Genomic DNA, 20167 nt, shown 5'->3' on the forward strand with positions numbered 1-20167 from the left:
TTATAATAATTTTTTTAAACAAACTAAATTATTATAAAAAAAAATTTAATTAAAAAATTCCACATGTGAAAATTAATAAAAATTATAAGTGAAAATTTTTATAATCATTTTTTTATCGTAATTGATTTGTTATTTAACTTTTTTATCTACATAGTCATCAATAGAAAATTATTAAACTAAATCATTACATTGGTTCTGACATCTGTATGTAAATGTCCAAATTATTTTCTAAAAACTGTTAAATTACCGACTGTTCTTGAACGTTAATTGCCGCTATTGCAATGTCATAATATAACCTTAAAATCATATAGAATAGAACCTCAAATGGAAGTTGGTGATGTTTATATATGTATTTATTATCATCAATAATTGAGGCTCAATCGAGCAACTAATTACTAAAATAACCATGGACTCTGTAAAAGAGTTCATGAATATTTTTTTACGATGTTGGAAAGAGAGACGAGGTGCAGAGTTAGAAAGATTATTTAGAGATGGACCACAATATTTTCAGGATGTACCGCAGAGCTGCAAAGGTTTTTAATAAATTATTTATAACCGTTATTTTATGCTGATATGATTATCGAATGTACTAATAAGTGCATCACCTTTTTTAGCTCTTGCTCTTATCACAGTCTTCGACAAGAAAAACGGTCTAACAGTATTTTTAACCACGGAAATCGATCGACCGGTAATAGACAAAGATCTTCAGCTGTCGTTTCATACTGCGTTTCATTTAATACAATTCTTTATCACTGAGTATTCAGATGTACTTCTACCCCATGTTATATTAATCAAAGTTGGTATTTTGGGTTTTCATTTTCTTAATCAATTTCTCGGATAATTATTTATTGTATTTTTCATTACAGAAATTATGTACTTTTATAGCAACTTTAAAAACAGCCGCTTATTTACATCGTATTTCTTGTATGACACTTATAATGTTGATAGAAAAGTTTCATACAATGGACTTACAACTTGATGAAACTTTACGTTATTGGTTGACTAAATTTAATTTATTTAGTGATAAAGGTATGATTATCATTTTTTTTTTTTTTAACTTTGAATATTAAATATCAAATTACGCTTCATACAAAAATATTTATTTTAAATTATTTTTATATCAATATTGACACGAAAGTATTAGATGACATTTTTTATGACACTGAAGTTGACAAATATAAAAAATATTCTTAGAATTTGATGAAAATTAAATTATTACAAAAAAAAATTTAATTAAAAAATTTTACATGTGAAAATTGATAAAAATTGCAAGTGAAAATTTTTAGAAGCATTTTTTTGTTATAAAAATTTTTAAAATTGACAACTGACGGCTATCTTCAGTATTAACATTTTTTGATAATATTTTTATTAAATTTATGAAATAAATTGAGAAATATTTAATCATTTTAAAGTTTGTTTTTAACAACTAAATTATGAAAAAATAAAAAATTCACAATAAAATTTTCACATTAAAATTGTAAAAAATTATAAATGCAATTTTTATTGAATAATGCTTTAGGATTAATTTATTTGTTGAATAAAATACAACAATATTTAAATCACTAAAGAATAATCAAATAATTTTATATTTTCAGAATTGAATCCAATCCTACGAGTACTAGGAGTAATCGCGCGTTATTATCCCGGCATAGAAATCATAAATGAACAAAAAGATTTAATCAAGAATTGTGCCATGAAATTATTTGATAAAATGGTACATTTTGAATCACCACCACAGACAAAACTTTAATATGTATCACAATAATTTTGATACCTATTTTTTCAATAAAAAATTTATCTACAAATTTTTTAATTCCAGTACTATACAATGCGATACGAAAAACCTAATATTCTACAAACTAATATCGAGTCACTTATGGACTTACTTTACAATTTTCCCCCGGATGAAAATGATCCAGAAATAATAAAATTTTATGAGCGAGTTAAAGAAGTAGTAGAAGGTGCAAGAGAAGCCCCAAAAAGCGGTATCATAAGAGCTCTGATAAAACTGATGACCCAGCAGATGTTTACCTTCAAAAATTTAGTATTCCGAGATCACGAGTTTTGGCAAAACAAATTAAAACTTTATCGTGATGACAAACAGTATAGTGACCTTGCAACACCAGCTTTACAAGTTTACTATGAAGTAATAGCCAAAGTTTTGAATGAACGAGCTCATGAGAATAACCAGAACATCAAAGCAGTACTTCATGTACGTTTATCTTTGAATAATTATTTATTAACCATCATATACTTTTATTAGTCATTTTTTATCAACTTCATTTCCTATTATTAAATAAATATAAATACAGAACTTGAAAGGTATGTTCGTAAGGAATCTAACAGAAGACCTGATGCTCAAAGATTTACGTATGAATATCAACGGACTGAGTCAGTTTGCCGAGCCGATTAAAAAAGCATACAGTGATATAGTAGTTGAAGAAGTTTATTCCTTGGTAGCAAGTCATGTAATGCCTCTTTATTTCAGGTATTATTTATTTATTTATTTATTTATTTATTTATTTATTTATTTATTCCTTTGAACGCCAATCGGCATTATACAGCAATTAGTAAATTCTTTAAATTATAAGATACAAATTATAAATTTTTTAATTCTGAAATTTTGGCTCGAAAATTGCACTATCAAAAATAATTTATTATAATTTTTTATTTTTATGTTCAGTGAGGAAGAAGCGCATGAATATTTCGACGACATTTCAGACTACCAAGAATCTTTGTCGCGGATTCTTGTAAATATATCAAATATATCACACGACCAAATTAAAGCAATATTAAAACTCAGCATACTTTTAATTAAAAGATATCCTGAGTTATCTCCTTTAAGTCAACGTAATGCAATTGACTCATTAAAACGAACTTTTTCAAATATTAGTAAATTTAAACTACGTATTTCTCAGGAGTATATAAAAAATCTAGGTAAGTTTTCAAAATTTTTATCAATCTCTAAAAACTAATTTAACTTTTTAAATTATTTTAGTCTTTGAAAGTGTTGTATGGAGTTGTTCTCACAGTCTTCTGATAGACGCTGAGCACCAACGGGATATTGAAAATTTACCAAAGCGCCCACTTTGCTACAAAGATTACGTACCTTTGTGGAAAGGTTTACTCAACTCAACAGACTACGAATTATCGGTACAACAACAAGTGATCAATGAAATAATAGAAGTGTGTATTGAATTGATAAAAACTCTCAATTTGAAGATAAAAACCCGTGAAGATAATATATTCTCCGACATAGCGGCTTCTAAAATCGCAGAAAACGAAACTGATTTCCGCATCTTTCACAACATGGTCGACCTGTACGACGAAATATTTGATGACATAATTCCTCAAGATCCGAAGGATAAATTTACTCGCTTTTTGTACCAAGTGATTCGTGCTTCCTACCAGTATCCTCTGATAGCAGGATTTTATCGACTAGCTGATCGTATTTTGAATGCTAAGTACTTTATTGAAGACTACATAGAAGACAAAGAACTCAACAAAATGGTCGTCCAGTATTTACAAAATACGATAGACTCTGTCGGTAAATTCCCCCAAGAACTTCAAGTTTCTTGCATTCACCTCGTTCTACATACTCCAGTAGTTTTTCTGTCCTATTTGATAGATCAGTCCATACCGATATTTAAAATAGCTTTGACGATAGGTCTTAGCCACTACGATTTAGCGAATAGTGCCTTGACTGCGCTGGAAAACTATGTCTGCACTATCGACAGTGAAAAATTGAATGAATTTGTAAGAGAACTGCTACCTAACTTAGAAATGTACTTGCGAAGTAAAGAGAGTATTCAAATATACAACGAAACATTTGATGCAAATGAAAAGTCAGTGTTTAACAACGACGAAGGCTTAGAAAAGCTTCAAAAGAGAATTCTGCTACTGTTCGGACGCTTTGAACAGTCAACAGTGCTAGAATTTTTGTATACTCAGTCTCTAAACACCGGAGCGTCTTGGGATAAGAAGGATCTTCTGAAATATTCCTTACATTTTCCCGACTACACATTAGATATCTACTTGGATACAATGCTGCCTCGAATAGTGGAATTGGCACAAAATTCCAGCGATCGGCGAACGAAAGTCGCGGCCAGTGAAGTTCTCCATTCATTGGTCTCGATAGTTTTGGGCAAAACAGTGCAATATTTATCTGCAGACGCAGATCGTTTTGCTCCGATCTATAAAACTCTTTGTCCTGTACTTTTGAGACTTGGCTGTGATGCAGATGATGTGATACGTCAGATCTTCAGTCCGTTGGTGCTGCAATTAACTCACTGGTTAAGTTCAAAATTAATGTTATACTCGCCGTCAGTTTGTTTCCTGGTAGACGCTCTTTTTGACGGACTCAGTGACGAAACAAATTCGACGTTGAGAGATTTTTCTGGAGTTTGTCTTGCCGAGTTTGCTAAGTGGACGATAAAACAGTCTACAGATCAAGATTTACTGCGCGCTCCGATAAACATTAACACGATTGTAGAAAATATTACAAACTTCGCGCTTCATCCATCGAAAAATCGGCGTATTGCTGCGGCAATCGCTTTCAATTATTTATACAATACCTTAGCTACTCATCAAGAAATAGTAAGTGTTTTCTGGCTTGAATTACTGTATGCTTTTATTAAAAGTCACAATGGCTGTAATGACACCAGTATTCAGATATCTTTAGAGAATGTTAAGAAAGTTTTGACGAACAGATCACAGATTTTTAACCAAATCGAACCACGCAGAAAAGTGCCGATTGAATTTGAAGGTGGAACACTTGAAGACACAGTCAATTGGTTGCTTTACCAATGCGAATCGTTGGACACTAATGTTAGAAAAAAATCAATGGAGCTATTCGTCGCGCTGTCGTCAAAAGTAGAAACTCATAAGTCACCCAAAAATTTTATGATGGCTTTCTTGGAGAACGATGGGATACAAGGGCTCAATACAATTATTTTAAAAGACTCGGCTGATGTAATGTTTGAAATCAATTTGAACTCGAAAAAAGCAGAGAAATTTTTGAAAATCATTTTGCGTATGCTAGATTGTTACATTTGGATTCTTCGAGCCGATTTGATCGACGGGGACAATCTTTTGTTCGAGCCCGTCAACCTGGAACGAAGAAGAATTTTTAATTGCATTAAATGTTTCATTGTGTCTGTGTTAAATATGCAAGATAAAGAAAATAATTTCATTCAATGTCTTGCAAAAATAAATAATTTAGTTTGCGAAGCAATACTTACTTTGTTTGATTTTATTGTCGTGATTTTGACGACGGAATTTTCGGAAAAAAATTGGGCGCTTCAAGAATTATTTAACCAAAATTTGTACTCATTAATTTCTAGATGTGTGATAGAACCTCACAAAATTGGATTCGATGTAAAGAATCTATTGGCCACGGAATCGCTGCCGTTAAAACTCGAGGAACTTTTGATTACTCTTAAAACAAAACTCCCTGGAGAGTATTTGAATTGTATAGAAAATGAATTAAAGAGTGCTGTTAAAAATTTGTGTCCGTTTTTATTCAATTTTAAAGAAGATCAAAATTATAAATTACAAGTAAATTCAGTAAAAGGATTATTGTTATTAAATAAATGTCAAATTTTGTATAAATTAAAAGTGGCAGACTTGTCTTCCAACACATCAGAAGCAATTGATCAAATATTCAACAGTTTAAAATCGGGAGAATCTGATCAATGGTACATTGAATTGAGCTCCGATAAGAAAAAATATTTTGGGGTTTTGTTAAAATTGTTACTCAGTTATCAATCTAAAGCGGCGAGTAAAATTATCGAAAGATTGATGGCGGACAAAAATTTGGAGGGAGCACCACAATCAAAAATCACACATGGTGAATATTTCTTCAACACTTTTAAAGATGTATTGATTCCATGTTTGTTGAATGACATTGATGATACGATGAAAGAACTAACCAATTTACTGCAGAGAAATGCAGATGTTTCTCTTTTCATTACTGAAGAAATGGTGATATGGGTTCTAAAGCACAAGAATAATTACCAAGAAATTCTAGAGCAGCTATCTGATGAGTTAATCGAGAGGTTCGAAGATTACAGGCGTGTACTGAATAATTTGGAAAAGCGAAAAAAATTATTTAGAAATATTTTCCGTACTGTTGTGCGTTTTAAAAATAATCCTTTGGAAATATCATTCACTCGAGGACCAATGTATGCTTGGATTTTGAAGGAGTTGAATGAAACAAACGACCTATTGAAAAAAATGAATGTGTTAAATGATTTTCTAATTTGCTTAACTGGAGAAAACAGTCACTCACCCGAAATAAGAGTTATGCTGGACGGTTTAAAGCAAGCGCGTGAAGCTGAATGCTTTGGCGGGATCACAGGAAAAACTCTCATGAATTCTATAATAAAAGAATGCTTACAAAAATTGATAGTTTTACTGCCAATAACAAAATCTACGGACGTGTTTTACGCGACGATCAATTTCTCAATAGGTGCTGGAGATTATTTATTCAACGAAGCGACTTCTACGTGCATAGATAATTTCTTCAGTCACGTTGTTCATGACGCCTTGAAACATATTGAGGTGGCGTATGACTTATTCATGACAAAGACGGTCGTGAGAGAAAGACTAGACGTACTGAAGCATTTTCTTCTTCCTGGTCTTCGAGCTTGTAATTCTTTCATAAGAGAACAGTTTTTTAATAAATATATGAAAAATATATTTGCAACAATTATTCGTACTACCACAAATAACTTAGCAGATGACAAAAGATTGATTGTGTCACAAATTGGCTGCTACAATTTTATCGAATTGATGTTCGCTAATTTAAGTTTGGAAAAAATAAACAATAATGAAGGAGTAATAGCGAAGTGCATTTTAAGAGATTCATCAAATGAATTAGTAACTCAGCGAATTTTCAAGTGTACGTATCAAATTCGTAGTTTTAAATCTTCCGTACTAGATTTCCAAGAAATAGTTAGACTTCTTCACTGTGCAGCGTACAACTGCGCTATAACGATCGCCAGTGAAACTAAAGACTCGAAGTATTATTTGTCTTTGTTCGCTGAGAACCGAAGCAATGGCCAGTTGATTTGGGAGAATATAGTTGACTGCAAAAAAGTCTACGAATTATCGCAGACATTTAAAGAGTACCCAAAGCAGCGGAAAAAGCTCGTTAATATTAGACAGACGGTAAGAGATCGGCAGAATGATCCGTCAGTTTATACGTACATCAAGAGTTATGATTTAGCGACTTCAACGCTTAATGAAAATGTCTATGCGCATGACTTCAATGAAGTTTCTTTGCGAGAGCCGTCTGCCGAAAAGTCAGTCACAGTCACGTTGGAAGTTGATGACTTCAATAATCATGAATGCATGGCTCCGATATGCGCGATTTTGGAAATAATAAGTGAAACTGGACCGGGATTTCTTATTCCAGATCCCAACAATCCGCCAAGAGGACTGACTTTGTTCGCGGGATCGATGGGCTATGTTCACAAAAACGCAAAATTGTTTATGCTGAAAGTAATTCTCAACAATCAAAAGATTTTTAGGCCGTACGCTAAACTATTTTTGGCCCAAATAATTGATATTATTATTCTATTGCTTGATGATGGTCCGTTGAATTATATAATTACCGATGGGCTGCTGATGTTGGTGGATTGGGCAGAATTAGCGATACCTGATGAGAAATTACGGCAACCAGCTAATCAATTATTTTCTTTGCTGGTTGATAAAGTTGATGAAGGACCACCTAGTGAGTATATTATAAGATATAATTTCCGGATTATTGAAGTACTTATTCAAGTATGGCACAAGATTCTTACTCTTCCAAAAGGACTTGAACTTAGAATGAAGTGTACACGCGACAGAGCTGTCAGAGTTATTCTCATTTTATTGGCTAATAATATGGCCACGGATTTGATTTCTCGCCCTGATATTCTCGATTATTTAATAGACTCATTAAAAGAAGCATGGAATGCCAGAGAAGAAGTTGTTCTTCACACTTGCGAAGCTATTGGACTTTTCATAAAGTTTTCTCGTACAGAAGAAAATTTTGAAGTTGAAAATGATATTACAGAGAAAATTCATCCTGTTTTACGGTCGCTGCAGCACAAGAATTCAGACAGGGTTGTCAAGTGTATTCATGTGATGGTTAAAGCTTATCCTTTGCTAGCAGGAGAATTTTTTAATCATATAATTGACAACTTTTCCAAAGTCGCGCCACCAAGTATGGCGAAATGTTTGGAAGTGTTTTTACAAAGAATGCCACACATGAGTCCAGAAAATATAATTCGTGATTTGAATTATATAAAATTCTATGAATTACTGTCCAATAAAGTGATATCATGCGAAAAAGTGTGTCTTGAAATAGTCGAAAATCTCGTTGCAATTATTGATCCTGCAAGATTGGTTTCAATTGCTGAAACTGTAGAATCTTACGCTCAACATGAATCACTAGCTTATCGTAAATTGATGTACAGTATTTTTATAAATATATACAAAAAGTATTTAGTAGATATCACGGATCTTGCAGATATTCAGAAGCTAATTGATATGAGTAAAAAAATTCTTCTACGCGGTTTACTTGATCCTTATGAAGAGCTGCAATTAAAATTAATGACCTTTTGGACTGAAGAAGTAGGTTTACGTGAAAAATGTACTGATAGAATACTTGATATACTTGACATTTACTCACCAGAAGCTGAAAAAGATTTCTTGACAATTTTTGCCATAATATTTTTGCACATGACCAACAAATCTCCGAGTTACAACCAAGTAATGTTTGAACCGCTTAATCAGTCTTGTAATTACCGCGATTACGCTGTTGCCATTTCGTGGAGAATGAAAAATCTTAGTTACAAAATTCCACTGTTTACATCTTCGTACGCGAATCACTACAGCCAGAGACACTCACTGTCCAGTTTAAATGTAGATAATATACCAGAAAATGATTCAGATTTGATGCTGCGAGCAACCATGAATACAGCAACATCTTGGATGGATACGTCTTCAACAAATGAATCTTTCGTCGCTGGACCATCAACGAGTACTTTGCGTGTAGATGATGTTTTTGTTATTCCAAAAACTCCGTCTCTCAACGTAGTTTCAAGACGTTTTCCCAAAGAATTTCCCGACAGCAGAACAACAAATATCAACAAAAAATTGGAACACTATCATAAGCGAGAAGAAATATTACGCCAAAAATTAAATAAACAACGTAATGATGTTAGATTGAATAGAACTTACAGAATTGGTGACTTTCCTGACATATCGATAACTCCTGAAGCAGTTCTGACTCCGCTGCAAGAGCTTTTGAAAAAGGATAATCTGATTTGCAAAGACTTGACTGTTTCTATGATTCACTGCTTGGTAGACCAAGTGCGTAACCAATCCAGAATAAAAGGAGACACTAATTACAGTGATTTTATAAAAAAATTCGAGCTTAAGTTAAATACTATTCTAGAAAATCATCGAGAAAGCGGTCATATAATTGCTATGATATTGGAAATGATGTTCCGAGTAGAAAATATTAAATTTGACTCCACTACAGTAGCTCGAGTTTCCAAAGCGACAGACTTTAACTGTCTTAGAGCGCTTTTGCTGGAGAGAAATTTGATAACTGGCACCGATGAACCTCCGGCAAAAAAAATGCGTCTTAGTGAGCCCAGTGAACGAGATTTTACTGATGAGTGGGTGCAATTAGCAGATCTTTATGAGTCAACAAATGAAGTTGATGTTGTGCTGAGTATTTTTCAAAATCACGTTAGTAATCTTCCAGAATTGAGCCAAGCTTCTGCTGCTAGAGCAAACAATAAATGGGAAAACGCATTGCAATCTTATGAAGCTGCGCTAGATCATTATAATCTTAATATCTCTGAAGCGGATGTTATTCAGCGACACTGTCAACAATCAGTCTTTGAATGTCTTGCGCGGCTCTCCAATTGGGAGCAAATCATCGGAGAAATTGAATTAAAAGTCGAAAATAGTAGTTTGGAAAATTTTATAGAAGTTGCTAAATCTCCTGGCGGGTGGTTTGCACCCTGGTACTTCAAAGCTTTTATTTACCAGTACTTCACGGTAGACAGCAGCAACATTGCTGAGTTTGAGCGTACTCACAAGTTCAGTGAAGATCTTGCAGTATTTTTGAAAATAGAAGCTAAAGTTAAATTACTGAAGGAATTATTTGCAGAAGATATAGCGGCTGTTTGTGCGGCTAGCAATGAAGAACGATCTAAAGATTTAATCGACACTGCATTAGACCAAGTGAGAGAACAATGGTTTCAACTGAGTCCACTTTCAACGGCTCTCAGATCACGTCAAATTACAAAATTACGCGGGATAAGCAATATTGATGTTTACTACAAAGCTACAGTAAATAATCGAAGTAAAAATTTGTTACTTTTAAAGAATTACTGGTCAACTAGTTACCCTCATCAGCGAGATGATTTGCTGCCTTGGGATATGCACATCGCTTGTCGGGAAAATTTTTCCAAAGCTTTGAAAGAAAATTTTATGGATGAAGATTCATCGATCGAAGGATTGGGCATTGAGATTGAAGGAATTTTGACTAAACTCAAGTATCATATGATTGAAGCAGCTTTTCAGCAACGAAACAAATCTTTGATGCGTAGATATTTATTTTCTATTAATAATTCTTCTGACAAATCGACTCCTGAATTCTCATTGCAGCGTGGGAGATATAATATTTTATCAGCGCAATTGGGCTCTGCTCAAGACAAACTCAAGCAGTATACTTTGTGCTGGAATAGGGCACAAAAAATTGTAATTGATGAAGAAACTGATATCAACACGCGAATCAACACTCGGCAATTCATCAGCGAAATGGCGGCTAATTTAATTGATATCGGTAATAGTGATCAAGAATTGTTTCAACAGATTGTTAATAAAATAGAACAGAATATTGTCGAATACATGAAAGATTCCAATGATGTGATCAATGGCTTGAACTTATGCAGCGTCAGTAATCTCAAAGCATGTTGTATAGAAGCTTCTCGCCATTCTTTGGAAGAAGACAAAATTAGAGATTGTTATTTAAAATTGTTGAAATATTGTCACGGAAAAATACTTACTGGTGAAGTTAGCAGCGATTTGATAAAGGAGTTTGTAAATTCCACGCTAAGAGCGATGTTACACAACTCTCAGGAAGCAGCTAATTATTTTCCTTGTCTATTGAATGTTGATTACCTGCAAGATCAAGAAACCAAACGAATTTTCAAAGAGCTGACTCAAAAAATACCGCTTTGGCGTTTTCTGAAGTGGCAAGCACAGTTATTGTACAACTTGTCGACTCCTTTAGAGGATGTAGTAGCACCAATTATCAAAAATTTGTTTCAAAAGTATCCCGATGCGCTTATTTACAGTTTGCGTTTGGCGATGGACACTAATACTCATGTTAAGAATCACCCGGTGATCCAGGAACAGATGCAGTTGCTTAGCAACCAAGTCGAGCTGGAAAACTTCATTGAAGCGATGGAATATTTAGTGAAACCTGAATTGTACTTGCAGTATTATCTGAAAAAACTCAAAGGAAATTCTGTGTTCAATGCAGAGTCATTTGATATTATGCTGCAGAAAATTTATCCAGATGTTAAGAGTTTGCAAGGAAATCTGTACAAAAAAATCAGTAAATATCATGAAGAAATAAAGCGCTTTAAGGCTGTTTCTCAAGAAGAATTTTTGAATAATTTGAATAAAATAATGCGGGAATTGATGCTTCAGGTGGAGAAATTTAAGGATAGTAATTCTTTGAGGGATTACAGTCCTTGGTTGAGTAATTTGAGTGGTACGGACATTGAAATTCCTGGGCAGTACTCTGGTGACAGTGAACCCTTTCCAAAGTATCACGCAAAGATTATGAAAATTGAGCCAAAGGTCCACGTAATGAAGTCCAAAAGTAAACCTGTAAAGATAACAATTATTGGCAATGATGCGAAGAATTATAATTTTTTGGTCAAGTTTGGCGAAGACTTACGGCTTGACGAGAGAGTTGAACGGGCGTTTGGTATCATGAATGAAATTTTGAGAGCGGACATCGCTTGCTCGCAACGAAATTTGACTGTAAATACGTACCAAATAATTGCTCTGTCAGGATCGTTGGGTCTCATTCAGTGGATTGACAACACCAGAAGCCTTAATGAGTATATTAATTTCGATATGAATGAAGAACAGAAGAAAAGACATGGTCGTATTAGGGAAGAATATGTCAGTTGGATGGGAAGAGCAAGTCCTAATGCTAATCCAATTGTTCAGTACAAAGAAGCTTTGATTAAATACAACTCTACAGAAGTTGTTGCTAAAATGAATGAATTAATTGCCAAGACAGAGTGGGACTTGTTAAGACGTACTTTTATGAAACTTAATCCTTCTTTGGAAAGCTTCATCACCTCACGAAGGAACTTTGTTGTTACTTACGCTACAATGTGTGTTGCGCACTGGATATTGGGAATTGGTGACCGTCATCTTGAGAACACTTTGATTAAAGTCGAGTCCGGAAAATGCACGGGAATAGATTTTGAATCGTCTTTCGGGGGTGGAATTGATCAAGTTTTACCAGAATGCATGCCGTTCAGATTGACGAGTCAGATTAAGGGACTGATGAAGCCGTTTGATGAAAATGATGAGTTTAAAACTATCATGACTCTTGTTCTGACGGCTTTGAGAAATTGCAAAGAGCCGCTTCTTGCGTACTTGGGAGTTGTTGCCAGTGAAAATCTTAATTGGAGTGAACATGCTCAGCAGCTAATGGAAAAAATTCAGCATGATTATCATAGTAAGAATTTTTTATAAATTAAACTGCTTTTAACGTTAATGAATTATCTATATTATTAAGAGAATAAGAAAAATTTTGTGTCCAGCATAGAAATGACCTTGTATCTTGAAAACTATTGACATTTTTAAAGATATAAGCTCATCCCGGTGTTACACTCATCAAGACCTTTCATTTGAGTACCCACATCAATTTTTCATATATTTATATATATGTATATATGAAAAATATATCAAAATGCATGTGGGTACTCAAATGAAAGCTCTTGATGAGTGTAACATCAGGATGAGCTTATATCTTTAAAATCGTCAATAATTAAGAAAGTATAGTGCAATTAAACAAAAGTCATCATTTAATAAAGCAAAATTTTACTTATTTACCGTTCACAAGTCACAGTAGTCACTTAGCGACTACAAGTTCACTAATAATTAATTAATTAAAAATTTTTTTTTCAGCTACAAATGTCAACTGGCTTCCGAAAAATAAATTTAATTATATATCGAGAAAATTGAATGGAGAGAAACCATCAGAGATTACTTTGAAAGAGTTAGAGAATCAGCACTCTGATGAAAAATATTACTCACGATATTCTGCAATTTTAAAAGGTGAAGATGGTGATCAGTCATCGATGAGGATAAGAATAAGAGACAGCAATTTAACACCGGAAGAACAGGTAATGATTTTTTTATTTTTTTTATTTAAATTTTAATGTTTAAAATGTCTTATTTTATTTATTGTTTCAGGTGAAATGCTTGTTGAATCAAGCAACAGATTTAAATATCCTTGGTCGAACATACGCTGGTTGGAGCCCATGGATATAAATTTGTACAATTTTCAATGTGATTAATTTTATACACGATATTTATTACTGAATCATGCAACGAAACTTGGATGAAATCCAGTCCGTTAAAAAATATAAGTACAACTCATGTAATTTATAAAAATAAATAATTTTACATTTACGAGCGACCAATTGATTATTTGTTGGTAATCAATTTAAAACTCCAGAACATCAAAGTTAAGAAATATAAATTTGATAAACAAATGGAATAGTTGTTTATTAAAAACAGTATAAAAAATTGTTTACAACTACGTTGGAATTAATATTACAATACATATTATTTATAACATTAAATGAGAGCGAGCAAACACAAATTTGATTATTAAAAGAGTATTGAATATAATTTAAATAAGAAAGACTTGATCATCAGCAAGCATAATTTGATTATTTTCAGTCATCTTGTTCAAAGCAGCTTTAATTTCTCCACCCGTGAATTCAGGGCTGTGATTTTTATTAACAAACTCTTTGACTTTTTCCAGAGGAAGAGCTTGGGAACGTTGTTGTTGGAACAATTTATGCAGCAAGCTCTGGAACGTCTGTAATCTGCTATCAGTAATAACAGCCGGTGTTTCCTCTTCAGCCATGGCGACAGCTGATTCATCTTCTTCTTCAATCGGAGTTTCCAGAGTAGCAGTTTGAGAGCGCGTTACTTTCCTCACAGCCTCGTCAACATGGGAATCATCATCGCTGTCATATTCATAGGGATCATGAGCATCTTCACCAGTCGCGTCGCGATCTTTTCTGCTGCGCTTGGTCTTCCTAGGTTCTTCAGTTTCACCATCAGTGCTCATCTCACTTTCTCGTCTCCTGCGTTTCTTCTTTTCTTTCTCGAGTACTCGTTTGAAGTACGCAAACTGGACAAGCTCAATAGCAGCATTTGCATCGTCGACAGTGACAGTTTTGGATAAACGGGCTTTAGCATGGGCCGTCGACAAACGAATCAACGTTTCAAGAGTACGCGCAGTTATCGGTTGGGTCCTTGCTACATCAGACTCGACCATGTCCTCTGATCTGAGACGCGAGTACTCATCGGCAATCGTTTTACTGGCTTCCTCGGTCAGCTTTGGCTTCATGCACTTAGCAATATGAATATACTTTCGCATAAATTTAATACTGAGTATTTGATCTGTTTTAGACCGCGATTTTCCGTGTAACAGCGGGTCATATTTCTCGTAGATCGGGCTCTCGTTCTCGTCTTCCACTTCAACAGCGTCTGGATTTTTGGTACTCAGAATATCAAGGTTACTGTTAAGCGGCAAAGCTTCACCGTCTTGTTCATTCGCATTGCGATATCTGTGCATTCTGACGACATGGTCACTGATAATACGATCCTGCTCGGGATCAACGAGATCTAAAATAACAAACAGCAAATCAAAACGTGATAACAAGGAATCCTGAAGTCCAATATTTTCCATGGGTGTTTTGTACTGATCGTAGCGACCGTACACCGGATTAGCAGCGGCCAAAACGGAGCAACGAGCGTTCAAACTCGCGTGAATACCAGCTTTGGCAATGGTAACTCTTCCCTGCTCCATGACTTCGTGGATAGCAGTTCTGTCAATGTCAGACATTTTGTCAAATTCGTCGATACAAATGACTCCTCGGTCAGCGAGAACCATGGCACCAGCTTCAAGTCTTCTTTCACCGGTTTCTTGGTCAGAAGTAACTGCAGCTGTCAAACCGACACCTGATGATCCACGACCTGTTGTTGGAATAGCTCGTGGTGCTGTACAGAGAACGTACCGCAACAATTGAGATTTAGCTACTGAAGGATCTCCAATTAGCAGAATATTTATATCTCCTCTGAGCCTCGTTCCGTTTGGAAGTATCTTTTCAATACCCCCAAGAAGCAGGCAGAGAATTGCTTTTTTTATGTACGCGTGGCCGTGAATTGAGGGAGCTAATGATCTACTAAGTAATTCGAAGATATCTTTGCGTGGATTGTGCTTTGCTAATTTTTTACACAGCGCTACATCCTCGTGTGATATCGTCAAGGTGGCCTCTTTACTCAACTGAGTTATGTTACTGGCGATCAAAATAGTTCTGAAATGAAAATTATTATCTATATTATTAAGGTAAGAAAATAAAAAAAATAAGAAAAATTTTGTGTCCAGGATATTCACAAGATAAAATCGGTTTTTTTAGTGAAATATAGTGTCATTACAAAGATCTTGATTTGAATTGGTACATTTTCAAATTTCATATCATTCTCACCGATAGCTAATTTATTATAAGTTTTTAGGCTGCATTTGAAAATTTTCCATCTCTAGATACATAATTAAGAAATGACCTTGTATCTTGAGAACTATTGACATTTTTAAAGATATAAGCTCATCCCGGTGTTACACTCATCAAGACCTTTCATTTGAGTACCCACATCAATTTTTCATATATTTATATATATTATATATATGTATATATGAAAAATATATAAAAATGCATGTGGGTACTCAAATGAAAGCTCTTGATGGGTGTAACATCGGGATGAGCTCATATCTTTAACAAAGTCAAGAGTTAAAAAAGTACAGTGCAATTTAACAAATCATTATTAAGATAATTGTTATTTTTTATTTTTACCTAAAAGTCCCGTTGGTATAGCCGTTTTGCTTTCCTGGAAGACAACGAAAGTTTCCGACAACCTGCACTCGGTCTCCTGGCTTGCATAAATCAACCAAGTCGTTATCACAAACAATATCGACACTTCGTGGCAATTGTCCAGCCGGTGCTTTTTCAGGCATCTCTTGAATTGAAAGAGTTTGGTGGTCTTTGTACGTCGACAATCCAAACTCTGTTTCCAATGGATTGCCATCAGCGTCCGCGGTGGGATAAACTGCTGATCCTGGAAAAGCATCGTAAGACGTCAAATCCGTGTAAGCTCGTTCCATGACACTTTTTGTAGCATTACAGTAGTGTACGCTCCTAACTATTTTTGGTCTTACTAATGAACCTATAACATAATAATCAATGATTAATATTACAAATATAAATTTAACTGGTAAATTTTGACAATTTTAAAAGTATTTTACATTTAGTGACGATTCCTTCAACACAGACGAGGTTGGATAAGAATCTAGAGGTCAGTGTTCTTGGGGTAACATGACGGTTACCAAAACTTCCTTCAAACCCAATAAAAAAATCAACATTTCCTTTAGCGTAATCAGTGTCAAGGGTAAAAACAAATTGCTTCAATGCATTTTGAAAAGCCATCTGTTCTTCAAAGGAATTTTCAAGCAAGCTAAAACAAAAAATAAAATTGATTTGATAAAATTGTATCAAATACAGAGCCGTAGCATTCAAGGTCAAGCGACCACTTGTTGCATCGTCAAAATAATTACTTGATAGCTCGTTGAGGATTTTTCCGTCTCAAGTCATTGATATTGACAAAAAGTCGGTATTTATTTTCTTCGATCATGTTTTTGACTAAATTTGCATAAGTTCCCTGATCTTCCTGAAAAGTCAAATAAAAATAGGGTTATATTTTTGTTATGAGCTCCATGGTCATTACTATAAATACGGATACATTAACTTACAGAATCGTCTAGAAAATCGAGATACTCTCGTTCCATATCTTTTATCCTTTGATCTACATCCATTTTTGCTATTTTTTTGGCACAGTTCAATTAAACAAAAAGTAATTATTATTTTATGTATGACCAAGTAGCGTTAGTCACAGTGTTTATTATAATTTTTAAGTTTTTTTGCACTGTTAACGAAAAAATCGCTGTAAATTATTAAAAAATTATAAACAAAATAAAAATTACTTGCAAAAATATTTAAAACTTCACAGTTATCATTAGTTTTAAAATAAATAAACTCTAAACAATTCAATACACGTTTCAACACCACTTATTATGGCCTAGCGGTACTTTTGCGCGGGAAAGATGTTGTTACTCTGTCACGTGATCAAGTCAAGTGTAATTACTTCTCATTACAATAACTGTCACCAGATGGCAGTTTTGTCGTTTTTTTTTTTAATTTTTTAATTTTTTTTTAACAAATAAATTATGTCAAAAAAAAAAATATAAAAAAAATTGATATGTAGAAATTTTAATAAATTAAAAATGCAATTTTTTTAAAATAATTTTTTGGAACAAATTTTTTTGTTAAATAAAATTAAAAAATTATCAAATGACTGCTAACTTTAATGTCATGCTAAGTTAATGTAGAATAGTTAAAAAACTGTACAATTTGAATTAATTAAATTAAATAAAATAATAGTTCGTCAAAAATCAATGAAAATTTATTTATATCTTAATTTATTTATTACATAAATTATATAATTATGACGCTGAAATGGAAGCATTGATAATACACGGCGGTGTAAACTTGACAAACCGGATAGTATTTTTAACATTAATGTAAGTCGCTGAGATTGTGATAACAACTCCCATAACAACAACAAAGTAGCTGAACAAGTTAGTTAATCGCTTAAAAATAATTTTATATCTTTTATCGTTTGTTTTACTATTAATAATTAGCGGCTGCAACCTTGTTTTCAAGCGAAATTTTTCCGGCTTAGTCGCATCAATAAACCCACTTGCAGACTTGTTGCGCTCTGTCATTATTGTATGAGGCTGGAGTTTTTTCTTTGAACGTTGATCGTCAACATCAGAAAGGAGTCCTTCCGAATCATCATCGTTGTCATTGACATCATTGTCACTGTAATAAACATACGTATATCGCTGACGATTTTTTTTATTTTCAGGAATGCCAAAGTAAGTTGACTTTGAATGCGCACGAGTTTCATCAGAGATCACTTCATCGTCAGACTGTCGTTCGGTAGCTGAAAAAACTTTTGGAGTCAAGCTGTATTTATCAAACTCATTTTTCATAGTTTTTGCACGTGCGTACATTATCGGCGGCAAAATAAATACCAGTGGTCCAGTTAAAGTCCCACCGATTAAAGACATTACGATATCAAAACGTGGAACTGATTCACCGACAGCAACTCCTAGAAATACTACTGCTGATCTCAATGCGCATCGTTTCCACCCGAATGCTGTAATTTAAAAAAATTATCGTTACTCTAGACTAATTAATAATACTTCACTTAAATCAGCAGACCTCTGACAATTTTTCAAAATTTTATAATAAAAAAAATATTTTTATAAATTCTAACTTACAATATTTTTTGAAAAGTATATAAAAAAACGAACAATTAAAAAAAAAAAAAAAAAAAAAAGTTGAATATCAAAATTTTCTAAAACATTTATACATAGTAGCTAGTATAATCCAGATTACAATGAGTATAATCTAGATTATAATGAGTATAATCCAGATATCACGCAGTATAATCTGGATTTTTCTAGCTATTATCTATAAATTTTTTTCACTACAGATATCACTGAGTATAATCTGGGATGATACCTAGTGTCATCTTGTTCTTTTCGTATAATTAACTTTTTTTTTTAATTGTTTATTTTTTCATGCATTTTTCCAAAAAAAATTTATTAATAAAATAAAATAGAAATTTCTTTAAAAAAAAAATGAAAATTAAATGGTTACTTGTAAATATTTATCACAATTTTTTTTAATTTCCAAACTTAAAATATTTTTACTAAATATTTTAACTGTTACAAAAATCTAAAAAATTATCAGAAGTGTATTAATTTCAGTATCAAGACTATTTATCAAAAAAAAAAAAAAAAAAAATTAACTGACTTCGTCGGACGCGAAGTTCATCTTCAAGATGCAAAAAAAGTGCTGCATGGCCTATGACACTTGAAAATATCAACTGCAGTCCTGATAAAAGTATCGCAGCGCGACTGACATGTCCTGCTGGGGCTATTTGTAAAATATTTGCCGTGGTACTACCGGCGTACTTCCATGCCGCTAAACCAGCCGTCACTCCAAATAATAAACCGCTGACTAAAACACAAATATTTACAATCTGAAGAAATAGATACAAATTTATCTTCTCTACGTTAATTGATGCATTAAATAAATATTTAAGTTTATTAACTGAGAAATGATAAAACGACGGCTTTATTGATGTGCTGGGGATGCCGCATATCCACTTGAATAGTCATCAAGGTCGGATGAACATCGAATTGAAACGCGAGCATGCCGTATCCTGATATAAATTTATCCCACGTTGGAGATGTGGGTATCGGAGCTGGTTCCAGTGCTCGGTCATCAGCGATTATGCACCACCATACTAGTACAGTAGTCATCGTCACTGCGATTGTTGAAAAAATTGCCAGAGGTCTGAAGTAAAATTATCAATTATTTTTTATATTATTTACAGTTTGGTGGAACTTACTTCATGTCTCGAGGACTTCCCAACCACATCAATGGACACAAAAAAATTCCCACCACAAGGAGCCAGTAACAAAATGACAAATCGAATTGATTTTCTGATACTTTGAGCCCAAATAATTGTAAATTTTGCGACGCTTTAATAAGTAATTAATTAGTTTAATATTTTTATTTTTTAGGTTTTATTAAATTTTTAGACTTACCGACTAATAAATTAGGAATTCCACAGCCAAATATTGTAAGATTTAGAAGCAATGTTACAAAAGTTCGCATTTCTTTTCCTAAAGTCATTTCCGTAA

The 20167-nt window shown here is 33.4% G+C and overlaps 2 protein-coding genes across 2 annotated transcripts; one reads left to right on the forward strand and one right to left on the reverse strand.

Moving 5' to 3' along the window:
* The first annotated feature begins 325 nt into the window (after window positions 1-325).
* On the forward strand, window positions 326-13738 carry LOC141530429 (DNA-dependent protein kinase catalytic subunit). The gene is made up of 10 exons (XM_074247511.1): window positions 326-533; window positions 615-796; window positions 867-1029; window positions 1596-1714; window positions 1820-2212; window positions 2313-2488; window positions 2684-2937; window positions 2999-12772; window positions 13225-13442; window positions 13513-13738. The coding sequence occupies exons 1-10, from the start codon at window positions 407-409 to the stop codon at window positions 13588-13590; spliced, it is 11484 nt and encodes a 3827-aa protein (XP_074103612.1). The 5' UTR covers window positions 326-406; the 3' UTR covers window positions 13591-13738.
* Window positions 13739-13787: 49 nt separating this feature from the next.
* Window positions 13788-17483, reverse strand: Mcm3 (minichromosome maintenance 3). Its single transcript, XM_074247512.1, has 5 exons — window positions 17141-17483; window positions 16946-17058; window positions 16637-16845; window positions 16188-16557; window positions 13788-15653 (listed from the first exon to the last, which is right to left on the reverse strand). Exons 1-5 carry the CDS (start codon window positions 17201-17203, stop codon window positions 13955-13957), a joined length of 2454 nt encoding a protein of 817 aa, XP_074103613.1. The 5' UTR covers window positions 17204-17483; the 3' UTR covers window positions 13788-13954.
* Window positions 17484-20167: the final 2684 nt, after the last annotated feature.

This window comes from Cotesia typhae, unplaced genomic scaffold (assembly GCF_013202065.1).
Source record: "Cotesia typhae breed Kobodo isofemale line unplaced genomic scaffold, CoteBio_Ctyphae contig_5, whole genome shotgun sequence".
NCBI classification, from domain to species: Eukaryota; Metazoa; Arthropoda; class Insecta; order Hymenoptera; family Braconidae; genus Cotesia; species Cotesia typhae.

Coding starts and splice junctions, on each gene's coding strand:
- LOC141530429 (XM_074247511.1), top strand. CDS start 407: ATGGACTCTGTAAAAGAGTTCATGAATATTTTTTTACGATGTTGGAAA. Junction 797..866: donor CCCATGTTATATTAATCAAA/GTTGGTATTTTG, acceptor TTTTCATTACAG/AAATTATGTACTTTTATAGC. Junction 2,938..2,998: donor GGAGTATATAAAAAATCTAG/GTAAGTTTTCAA, acceptor AAATTATTTTAG/TCTTTGAAAGTGTTGTATGG.
- Mcm3 (XM_074247512.1), bottom strand. CDS start 17,203: ATGGATGTAGATCAAAGGATAAAAGATATGGAACGAGAGTATCTCGAT. Junction 16,558..16,636: donor TGAAGGAATCGTCACTAAAT/GTAAAATACTTT, acceptor ATTATGTTATAG/GTTCATTAGTAAGACCAAAA. Junction 15,654..16,187: donor TATACCAACGGGACTTTTAG/GTAAAAATAAAA, acceptor TTTTCATTTCAG/AACTATTTTGATCGCCAGTA.